We start from the raw sequence: 12,355 nt of genomic DNA, 5'->3' as shown, positions 1-12,355 counted from the left end.
AAAGGGGACTGAAATTACCATTTTACCCCTAGCAAGCATCAAAGTCTATCTTTCGGCATTTTAAGCACCTAATAGGCTCGGATAATCGACTTAAAATTGTGAATCATCTGCGGCCCACGTTCGGGGATAATCGAACCATCATTGGGGTAAAATGGATTCTTTTGTTTATAGAAAACCAGGACAACAAACAACCCTTAACCAAAAATTTAAGAAGGAAGAAAGAGAAGAGGTTTGCCAACAAATAGCTCGTTTTTTCTACACTAGTGCCATTCCCTTTAATGCTGTAAATAATCCTGAATTCCCAATCATGGTTGAAAAAATTGCTAAGTATGGGATTGGACTTAAACCTCCAAGCTTCAATGAAATTAGAGTTAAATTTTTAAACAAAGAAGTGACGAATGTGATGAATATGCTTGAGGAATTTAAGGAACAATGGAAAAAAACAGGTTGCACAATAATGTCAGATGGGTGGAGTGATAGAAAAAGACGATCTATTTGTAACTTTTTGGTTAATAGCCCTAAAGGTTCTGTTTTTCTTTCCTCTGTTGATACATCAGACATCTCTAAGACAGCAGAAAAGGTCCTTGAGATGTTAGATGTTGTTGTTGAACAAGTTGGTGAAGAGAATGTTGTGCAAGTTGTCACCGACAATGCTGCGAACTATAAAGCTGCCGGTGAAAAATTGATGGAAATAAGAAGTTATTTTGGTCACCATGTGCTGCCCATTGTATTTACTTAATGTTGGAGGATTTAGATAAAAAAAATCAAGGTTCATAGTTTAACTATTGCAAAGGCTAGGAAGGTAACGACTTTCATATACTCTAGAACCTTAGTCCTCACATGGATGAGAGAGTTTACAAAAGGCAAAGAGCTTATTAGGCCTAGTGTCACTAGATTTGCAACTTCATACCTGACTTTGAGGTGTTTAAATGAACATAAAGGACCATTGTTGGCTATGTTTGCATCTGATAAGTGGAGATCGAGTAAGTTTGCTAAATCAGTCGAAGGGAAAAATATACAAAGAATTGTTTTGGATACTCGAGGGTTTTGGCAAAGCGTTGTAACATGTTTGAAGGGCGCCCTACCACTTGTGAAAGTTTTACGTATGGTGGATTCCGATGAAAACCCGGCGATGGGATTCATTTATGAAGCAATGACACAAGCAAAAAATCAAATCAAGGAAAATTTTAATAATGTGGAAAGAAAGTAAGTTTGTCTTATTTTGTAATTCAGTTTACTTACATTTACAAATTGTATTTGCAATTTAGTTACTTCTTATTCTTATACCACTTACATATTTGTTTTATTTGTTTCCTTTTCATTTAGCTACCAGCCTATCTTGGATATTGTTGATGAGCGTTGGGTCGATCAAATGCACAGACCCTTACAAGCCGCTGCCTATTTTTTAAACCCTCAATTTCAGTATAGTCCTAATTTTCAAGCTAATGCAGAAATTAAAATAGGATTATATAGTTGTCTACAAAGAATGGTTCCCGACCCCGATGAAAGAATGATGATCGATTTGCAAATGGATGCTTTCAAAAATGCGAGAGGTCTTTTTGGGCTATCTACAACTATTATGACTAGAACAAAAAAAAGTCCAGGTTGTCATTTGTCAATCATTTCATATTATAATTCATAAAATTGAAAATTTTCCTAACTTACTTATTCTATTCAGCTGATTGGTGGGAGTCGTATGGAGATGAATGTCCAGAGTTGAAAAGCTTTGCAGTAAGAATTTTGAGTTTAACTTGCAGCTCTTCTGGTTGTGAGCGTAATTGGAGTGCGTTTGAGATGGTAAAAAGCTTTACTATCTAATTCTTGTTATACATTCATGAATAATATAAATGGGGTTTATGTTCTGATTTTTTAATTGATATTTGATAATAACAGGTGCATACAAAAAAGAGAAATCGCTTGCATCAACAAAGAATGAATGATCTTGTTTTCGTGATGTATAATCTGAAGTTGAAGCGTAGACAAGAGAAACGAGCAAGCAAGTCAATAATACAACAGCCTATAATTCTGGATGAATTGCAATCTGATGAAGAATGGATTGCTGAAACAGAGGACCCTGTTCTTCCGACGGGTGGAGAATGGTTAAATGAACTTGATAGAGCAGCTAGAAGATTTACTAGACAAGCAACACGAGATGAGAATGAAAGCTTGTACAGAGAATTACAAGGTATGTATCTTTACTAATATTTCCTTTCATTCTAATTTCTAAAACTCCTAGTCTCCTAATATATTAAACTTCTCGTTTTTATCTTTCCTTTTTTTTGTTTTTTTTTCATAGAAAATGTGGTTGAAGTTCAAACATTGAGTGATGATGATGATCATGCTGAAGCTGCAACTATTATTGGCTCTAATGAAATTGATTTGGATGATTTTGGAGTAGTCGACGATACCGATATTGGAGGAACTACCACAGGAAGTGATGCTGTAGATGGTGGTAGTTTTGGCTTTGACGACTATTAATTAATTTCAATTATAATTGTAAGAATGAAGTGTAAATGTGTAATCACAACTAATTAGTACTTTTGCACTATTCTGAACATCTTTATCATTAATGAATTTTGTTGTAGATAGTTAAATTTGACAATATCGTCATTTTATTGCACTAAATGTTTAAAAAAATGAATTTAATATCATGATTTACTTAAAAAATGAGTAAAAAAGTGAAACAGTTGGGTATAATTTCAGATTTTTGCAAAATTTGTGGAATCGGTCGATTCTAAGATTCGATTCTACGATCCGATTCTACCCCCCTCTTCCGATTCAAAGTAGAATCCCGATTCTGATAACTTTGGTGGAATTAACATTTTTCTGCAGGTATCGGCGTATACAGAGTGATTTAGGCTCGCAGAACGTCTTAAATCATTCTCCGTCCCTATCGGCTACTTTGACTATCGTTTTCGAAACTGACGTTTCTACAAACTCAGTCAAAGTGGGGGCTTCTGTAGACACCTAAAAATGTCTCCCCAAAACCAAACCCGATGATGAACAACCTTTCACCGCCACTATTGGTCGGGTTTAGTATTTAATCCCGAGAGTGCTTAAAAAAATCGTATTTTATTAAATTCATATTTTTGAACAGTCCATGGATTAGTCTTGATGTTTGGTAAAAGCATAGTTTAAATTTCAGCCCAAACTTATTAATTAATTTTAGCCCAAACCTTTTTATTTTATTGTTTTATTATTTATTTTTGGCCTAAACCTTTTATTTATTTTTATTTAATTATTTCCTTATTTTAGCCCAAATAATAATAAGTCAGAAAAGGCCCGAAATTATTAATCGGCACTTAAAATGCCGAATGAAATTAGGGTTAAAAATGTATTTAGACGGAAAAACATGCTGGAATTTCCCGCGCCACGGCAGGTACCTACCGTGTCACGGGAATCCTTCCCGTCTGACGGTGGGATTTCCCGTGACACGGGAGGTCTGCCGTGACACGGGATATTCCGTGTCTTTTCCGCGTAAACCCTTAATGCGTTTTCTATCCCGTTTTCTGAAAATTTCCCGCGTCACACCAAAAATGAACCGTGTCACGGGAAAGTGTGCCGTCTGACGGTGAAGCTTCCCGTGTCACGGTATAGTTTGCCGTGTCACGGGATACTTTTTTAGGGTTTTTATCATTTTAGGGTTCCGTGTGCTCCCTCAGCACATTTTCCCTATAAATACCCCCTCATTTCTGATGTACGGGGCACCGAGTAATTCTCTTATTTTTATTTTCTCTCTTCTATGCTTTAGCCTAAACACTAGCCTACCCTTTTCTACTTCAAAATTCCTTCTTCAAGTACTCAAAGGAGTCCATACTTCACTCGTGGTTTCATCCTTAAGCCAAGGCGTGAAAGGTAGAATTGTTTGAGGGTTTGGCCCCAAAATCAACTTTACTTAATTTAATTTAATTTAATTATTGTTTTATTATTTCCTTGAAGTTACTAACTCGTTTATTATTTTGTAGTCGCAAACAAACAGAATCAAAGTAAGAGTCATGCTCCTTTTGTTTTTATTATTTTTCTAACGATTTTATGTTGTTGGAATTGTGATTAAATTGGTTTTAATATTAATGTTGTTCTATTATTTTTATTGATCACCATATTGCATGTTTAAAGGGAATATGTAATTGAAAATCACGCTTAATAAGATAATTTGGACAACCGGTTTAGGATCCTTTTTAATCTTATTATTAATTGAAGTGATCACCAATATTTTAGAATTATGTGTGCATTAATATTAAACCAATTTAGTTAAATAATAGTTTGGAGCGAATTGAATTATTGTTTGTATGCCTTTGAGATCACATGAATGCTTTTCAATATAAGAATCGAGTAGAGGCCAATACGGGAGAATGTGACTCTATGACTCACTTCGTACCATCATCCCCGATCCTCCTTTCGTGGTTCCGAACCATATGGAGTTAGTAATCTCATGGATTATGAATGGGGTGTAACCTTCACGGGTCAATCGTTGTTGCCTATCGTTGTCCCTTATCGTGGTTGCCTTTTTATGATCCGTGAACGGTTTACAAGTTCCTTAAAAACTTGTTGGCGGCTCCCTACTTTATTTGTCCCTAATCGTAATGTCAATTCCCACTTCCTATGAGTGCCAAGCATATTCACACATGTTTTTAATGTAGGCGCACTTCGAACGACGCCTACAATACGCCAAGCTTGTTTGAATACCAAAGTCTGATTGAGGGCAGTCACATTCCTTAGTCCTAACCCCCCATCAAACTTGTGTTGCTTAAGAATTTCGGAACTTTTCCAGTAAATAGGCCGTTTGTCAGCAGAAGAGGACCACCAAAATTTGAAAGATGGTGGATGTTTTTTAAGAATTTTTTTTGGGATAATGTAGGAGCTAAGGATATGGCTGATCATTGCAATAAGACCCCATTAATAAGCACAATATTCCCTGCTTGTGAGAGATTTAAAAACTTCCATGAAGAGAGCTTGGCAGCAACTCTTTCAACGATGCCCATAAAGCTGGTTGAAGATCTTCCGTCCATATCCATGGGGCAGCCCAGGTAGGTGCCCATCTTTGCTTTGTCTTTTGCGCCAAGAATCCCTTGGAGAACTTTCTTGAATTTGTTTGGCATATTTTTCGAGAGTTGATATATATTATTGGATAATTGATTGTGGAGGAATAGTCTTACTTGTTGGAGATTTTTTTATTGATAATTGATGCCTTGATGGAGTATGTACCTGACTGTTTTCTAATTGGAGATTGATAAAGTACATTATATCTATATAATGGGTTTTTTGTGTTGTGTGTAATATTGATTTTTGGAGTTAGAACTTGGAATAATGCTAGATTATTTAGAGATTGTAGTTTTGATACTTGATTAATTTTGGTGTAACATTAATTTACCGACAAATACAAGTTTGATAAACGAATTGTTGTTAATCTGGTGGCAATTATGTAAATATATTGAAAAAGCATGGTAGAGGAGGGCATTGATTAAGGGAGAGTAACATGCAATTAAATAAAGGTAGAGGAGAGAGAGAGAATGGTCCCCCCATTTGCTTTGGTGGGAAAAATCAGATTTCTTTGGTAGGAAATCTGATTCTCTCCCATTTTTTCACCAAAATTTCAAACAATTTGAATTTTAAGGTGGGGTTAAAATTCCCTCCACCTTTAAAAAAAAGCATGCATTTAATTTTTGTCCGCCATTTAAACAGCCATCATACATCATTTATGAGGGTTATAAAAGGAAGCCTCCATTGTCAAAAAGCTTTGAAAGTTCAAAGTATTAATTACACCAACCAAATGTTTAACCAAATCCATGAAATGTTTACCCCAAAAGTTAGCACCTAATTTCTGAAATTAGCCCATATTAACCCAAAAAATTACAACCTAGATTACAATAGTGCTGCACAAGGATATCCACCATCTTCAAGACTGCTTTGGTTCGTTCTTTATGTACACAAAAGTGTAGGGCAGCTTCATCTTCACAAAAACCTTGATCTGCCACCCCTACAACATCATCAACAACCTGAAAAAAAAAAGGACTCCACAATGGAAAATTTTGATGACTCTCAGTACTATGATGTTGATGGATTACTGACAGAGGAAGAGATGGCAGAATTGTACTTTAAAGAGGAAGAACAAATTCAAGACCAAGACACAGAGTACTATGACTCTGAAAAGGAAAACATGCAGCAAGAAGAAGGAACTCCAGAAACGGTTGGGGCAGGTCATGAAGAGACCATCCATCAAGAAATAGAACATGCAACAAACACAATCAACAGAAAACAACTTACCATGTACCAGAGAAGAGAGATTGTTGATACAATGTTGATGAAGATGCAAGATGGTGCTTTGCCAAGAGGATACAAAATGCAACTTTCAACACAATTCAAAGTGAACAAATCAACAATCACTAGAATATTCACAAACATAAAAAGTAAAAAAATTTAAAAAAAAAAAAAAAAAAAAAAAAAAACAAATGGCAGAAGGGAATATGATTGATGTCAGGACTAAAAAGTATGGCAGGACAGGTCTAAAGCCAAGGGAATTTACAAATGAGTTCCTACAATCAGTCCCTCTTTATTTAAGGCAGATAGAAAGGTCCTATGCAGCAGCACTCAAAATTTCTCATGTTACTCTGCAATATTTGAAGAAAAGGGGAAGGCTAAGAACACACACAGCAAGTTGCAAACCAGCACTGACAGCAGATCACAAGATAGCTAGAATGAAGTGGGTTCTAAGTCATATAAACCCAGTTGAAGGAAATGAGGTTCCCACTTTTGAAGACATGAGTTATGTCATTCACATAGCTGAGAAATGGTTCTACTTGAACCCTAAAAAAGAGGAGATTTTATCTCCTTCCAAGTGAAGAAGATCCATACATGGCACAACAGTCAAGAAGATTCAAGTTAAAGGCTATGTTCATGGAAATTATTGGAAAGCCAATATATGGCATCAATGGGGAACTTTTACATGATGGAAAGTATGAGATTTTCCCATTCACAGTCAAAGACAGAGCAAAGAAGTCAAGCAAGAACAGAGCAGCAGGTACAATGGTTACAAAGGCACTCCAGAATGTGAACAGGGAGGTCATCAGAGATATGTTGCTTAACAAAGTAATACCAGCAATTATGGATAAATGGCCTAAAAGTCTACCTAAGAATATTGTCATCCAATGGGAGAATGCAAGGCCACATCAAATACCAAGAGATGATGAGTTTGTTGCAGCAACAATAGCCAATGGATTTAATATTCAATTTGTGTTCCAACCAGCTCAATCTCCTTATCTAAATGTGTTGGATTTAGGTCTGTTTAGTTCTATCCAGTCCCTACAATATCAATCTTTCCCTAAAAATCTTGGTGAGCTAGTTGAGAAGGTGATTGACTCTTACAATACATTCAAACCAAAAGTGATCAATAAGTACATATGGGTCACTCTACAGAGATGCATGATCAAAATACTGAAGGCACTAGGTGGGAATAGGTACAAAATTCCACACATGAACAAGAAAAAACTTGAAAATCTAGGCATTCTTCCATATCAAGTGCATGTTCAAAAGGACATAGTGCTAGAGGCTGTAGGGTACTTGAACACAATGTTTAGGCTAGCATCAGAACGGAATCAAGAAGCAGCAGAAGACATGGAGGTGGATGCAGATTAGACCAGAGTACAGGACATCAGCATATACTGCCACACATAACCATCTAAAGTCTTTTTTTTAAAAAAAATCTTTTTAAATGGTAATGAATAGGCTATTAGGTGTATTTTGTGTTTTAGGTTGTCATATCCCAGTAAGGCAGTGATGTGTAAGTTCTAGTGCTCATGTAATAGGCTTTTTGTAGCCACATTTTGATTGGAATGAACAAGGAATTATGGTGAAATCAAAATAATCCATCAGAGGAATAATAGTGTGTTGAATACAACAACTCAAACAAGTTTACCTCAACAACAATCACTTCATTGTGATTGATGGAGCAACATACTTGTTCAAATTGTAATTCATTGGAGTCCCTTCATCATATGGATTACACAATAACATGATACTCAGAAAAAAAAAGGACTTTATACTGAGTACTACACAGGTGTGGTACCCATTTTTCTTGATTAATTAAAATTAGAAGTCAAATCCCACGTAAGTCGATAATTTGACTAAAAAAATAAAAATTAGAGTCGCAACTCTATTTTTGCCAGAATAGAGACGGTCTTTTTGTTTATGATCGTTTTCAAATAGAAAAGGACATTGACTCCATTAGATGAGGCACTATATAAGTATGGTCTTAGGAAAATCAGAGATCTAGGTACGGGGTATAAGTTAGGAAGATCGAACTTTTGGAACTCGTCTCTTCCTCTGTTCTAACGAACAGGCTCTTACTAATACGTTGTTAATTGGTTATGATTATTCACATACTTTTCCTTAAACTAATGCATAAAAACATGAAAATTTCCACATTGTCAATCACACTCAAATGTAAAATAAAAGTGAATTAAACCTTACGATATATGGTGGGTTTGAGCATTAAAGTTGCACTACGTACCGTTCATTGTGGGATTTGAATCCACTCCCGGATCAAAACCCTACGTAGTTCTTACGAACGTACATTTATACATGGTCGAAATTTCATATGAGGTTTCAAGAAAGTTTATATTTTTTTTAGGAGAGGTGGTCGATCCATATAGGGTCATTTGAATGAGGTTGAGCAATCTTGCTTTCAAGGTGGAGGTCAATTTATCAAGGTTGAGGAAGTCACTAGAATCAGCGACACCATAGGAGTTTCTTTGAGGAGAATGATTTTGTTTGTAATATGCGTTTCAATTAACGACTTTATTTAGGGTTGACCAACTTCCAAAAAGAGATTGTGTGGGCTTATTTGAGTGTGCTAAAAAAGGAATTTTATTTGGTATGAATTGAGAAAAATATGAAGGAAATGTGTTTAGATTGTATGAAATTGACTTACGCAGAATGGACATTCTATATGGCTTAAATCTAAATGATAGGTAGTATATGTTGAAAACCTTAATCATGTTAGATTAAGTAAGCGATCTATCAGAGATAATAAAACTTTAAAAGTATAATTCTCTGCGGCAAATAGATCATCTTATAACCTATCATGATTGAATATTCAACTTAACCCTCTTTTTTAAATATAAGCCATAAACCACAACTCGAAAGATTTATTTTATTAATGAAATTATATAAGCATGCAAGACCATATTTTGCTTAATTAAAAGTTAGTTGTCTCTTTATTAAGAAATGCATAAGGAAATTTTGCTCTTCCGAACGATGATGGAATTAAAACTTAAAAAAGATTTATTTAAAAATTATAAGACATTCTATTCCAAACTAAATGAATTATTTATAATGCTCCTTTCATATAGCCATAGGATGAAGAAGACTTTTTTGTAAAATAAAAAAAAAAGTGTTAATCTTAAAGTGATACAATCTTTTTTGGATTAATATCAACTTGAGACATGAGTAATTTATAAATTCCTCAAATGACTTAAAAAAACCAGAGGTATACATAATAGGGTGACACAAATTATATAATAATGTTCATTCCATTTTTCCTTAAAAAGCTTAAGGGTTTAAAGTGTCTCTAATATTTCGGACACCATAACTCATGTTCTAACAGTCGTATTTGAGCATATGATAGGTCTTTGGAAATGTCTTCAAGTGTTATATAACATATCAAAAATTGGGATTCATCTAAATGTTGAAATAGAAGATAATGAATTTTCTTTAAAAACACTCCAGTTTGGGACGTTCATGGGGAATTGGGTGATAATGGTCAAAGTACTTCGAAATTGGCATGATCCTTTTAATGGTATGTTAAGGACAATCATATAAATTCTCTGTATAAAATTATCCCTTTTTAGAAGTCATTTGATATGCCAAATAAAAAGAGTATGCTTGGTTGGGGAAAACAGCCTCAAATCAGTTTATCATTTTGATACCTTGTTTTGTAAAAATCATAAAAAATAGAGTATTTATCCTATGGGAACTTGTGACCCCAACTTACAAAGCTTAAGTAATCTTCTTTCTAGATAGTCAATTCAAATTTTATTATTAAAAAAGGATATTGGTCGAAAATTGGCAAATAGACAGACCTGTAGTAAGAAATTTGTGGTGTTACTATGTCTTCATGTCTGATTTTTTGTGGATTGGTTAAAATTTATTTTTATGAAATTCCAAGTCTCATACACTCCTAAGTACATAAGCTTACTGTAAAAATTTTATTTCTTAATTTTATAATAAATAACGATTTTTTTTACATAATAAAATAAAGTGGTCGAAAATGCAATCTTGCTAGAATTCCATTATTCATTCTTTGGAGCTTCCTTATGCATTTTGTACAATTATCAATTTATCATTGCTTCCATTTCATACTCTACATAATGATGATACATACAAGAAAAGAAAAATCAAACAAACCATGTATACTCACTCTCAAACTCGCTCGCGGTCGGTCAAATTCTACTTGGTTTCCAAATTAGGAAACCGGCACGTATAGTGCCCTAGGAGGTTATGGAACACACAAAAGTAGAAAAATTAGTACATGTATGTAAAAATAATATGAAATCACAAATAAAAAGAAAGAAAATATTACCTTTGACTTTGAGTAGCTATCTTGAGGAGTTAGTAAGAGTAGCGTGATAGTGTCAAAACGATCGAATTAAAAATAGGCCAAGTCTTTCTACAATATTTTTTTTTTTTTTTTTTTTTACGGAAAATAAAAAAATTTTGATTGCTTTTTTTTTTTTAGTCTAATAATAATGCTGAAATAATTTATACTTCTTTTATGGTTTTTTTTTTCCTTTAACTATTCTCATTAATATTTTTTTTCTGTCCCTTTCGTGAAGAGTGGGGTGGTATATATATGGGAGCAAATGGGAGCTAAAATAAAAAATACAAAGAATATATTGTTATACGAAATAAATACGTACGAATACAAGAGTTAGGTAGAAATTATAACCAAAAATCGTCTTAATGAGGTAGAGGACAAATAGAATAGCCTACTACTTCATGTAAAACTTAATTACTATTGACTGAACAAAATACAATATTATTAATGACTAAAAATAATTAAAAGCACTAATATAATTTGAATACAATGGTTAATTGGTACTACTTTCCTTTGAAGAGTGTACTTACTCTTCGTATATTAAACTTACCATAGCAAAATACGACTATTTTACACAACCCATTTATCAGAAAATAACAAGGAAAAAAAAAAAGTTGTTTGCCATTGATTGTGGATAGTCATATCACCTTAACATTTGGGAAGAAATACAGCTCAGTGATACAACGTATTGTCGTATCACACCATTTTCTGATTCTCGTTGCTAAATTACAACCATGGCTTACCATTTTCTTTTTCTGTAGAGATTTGACATATCAAATGAGTGGTAATGGCAGAGGTATCTTTGCTTAGAGCCACTCTTTCACTGTCAAATATTGTCATCATTAACCCGGAAGAGAAATAACATGCATACTTACACTCGTTATTTCTGAGTGTATGAAACAGAGAAAAGATGACTCATGAAGGTATAGTGGTAATGGTGTTTTGGTGGGAAGTTGAAAGGAAGGAAAGAGATCAAATAAATGATGTAGTAGTACGGTCTTAACAGAAAATGGTGGAAATTAACAAGTTGAATTAAGGGGTTAAACAAAGATAAAAAATAATAAATAAAAAAAAAAAACAAAAACAAAAACAAAAAAAATGCAAGTATGGGGGAGTAGCCGTATTACAATGCATGCAATGCATTGGAATTGGTTTGTATGCATGCATGAATGCATGTTTTTCCACTTACCAAAATATGCTAAATCAGTAAATCGTCTTTTGTGCTTTGTATTTCCTTTTTTTTTTTTTTAAATAAAAAAGATGATTAAAAATATTAGAATAATAATAATAGCAATAGGATACATCAAATCAGTTAGTACTAAACTTTTATCCGGGGTTAGAAAGTGATACTTTAGAAACGATCACGGTTTTAAAAATGTACATATTAAAGGGTCAAAATTTGATACTATTGACCAGGATATGTCAAACGACATGATTATTACATATGTCACTGGTAACAACATTGTTTTTATTTTATGTTATTTCTAAAAGATAAACTTACTACTATTATTAGACTAAACGATTACACAATTGGGATATGACAAAAATACGGATAAGATTTATACCTTATAAAAGGGAGATTTCCCTTATCCGAAATCACCCTTTACTCAAAAAACACACCTCTTGCCTTTTCCTGTAACACCCCAAATCTCCCTCTACGGAAATACCAGTATAATACGTATAATTATACCGTAGAGATAAACTTGAGCGTATTACCGCCGCGTGATTACGCAAGGCTACTCAAAATACTTAACTCAATAACAA

The 12,355-nt window shown here is 33.9% G+C and overlaps 2 protein-coding genes across 2 annotated transcripts; both read left to right on the top strand.

The window, feature by feature from the left end:
* The first annotated feature begins 758 nt into the window (after positions 1-758).
* LOC145555797 (uncharacterized) lies at positions 759-2,607 on the top strand. Its single transcript, XM_081617519.1, has 4 exons — positions 759-1,206; positions 1,327-1,797; positions 1,894-2,185; positions 2,297-2,607. The coding sequence occupies exons 2-4, from the start codon at positions 1,795-1,797 to the stop codon at positions 2,476-2,478; spliced, it is 477 nt and encodes a 158-aa protein (XP_081473645.1). The 5' UTR covers positions 759-1,206; positions 1,327-1,794; the 3' UTR covers positions 2,479-2,607.
* Positions 2,608-6,852: 4,245 nt separating this feature from the next.
* On the top strand, positions 6,853-7,632 carry LOC145642711 (uncharacterized). Its single transcript, XM_081693884.1, has one exon. The coding sequence runs from the start codon at positions 6,853-6,855 to the stop codon at positions 7,630-7,632; it is 780 nt and encodes a 259-aa protein (XP_081550010.1).
* The last annotated feature ends 4,723 nt before the right edge of the window (positions 7,633-12,355 follow it).

Source organism: Chenopodium album, chromosome 8 (genome assembly GCF_948465745.1).
Source record: "Chenopodium album chromosome 8, dcCheAlbu1.1, whole genome shotgun sequence".
Taxonomy (NCBI): domain Eukaryota; kingdom Viridiplantae; phylum Streptophyta; class Magnoliopsida; order Caryophyllales; family Amaranthaceae; genus Chenopodium; species Chenopodium album.
Note: the sequence above shows the minus strand (reverse complement) of the source record. Positions and strands in the feature narration are given on the sequence as shown.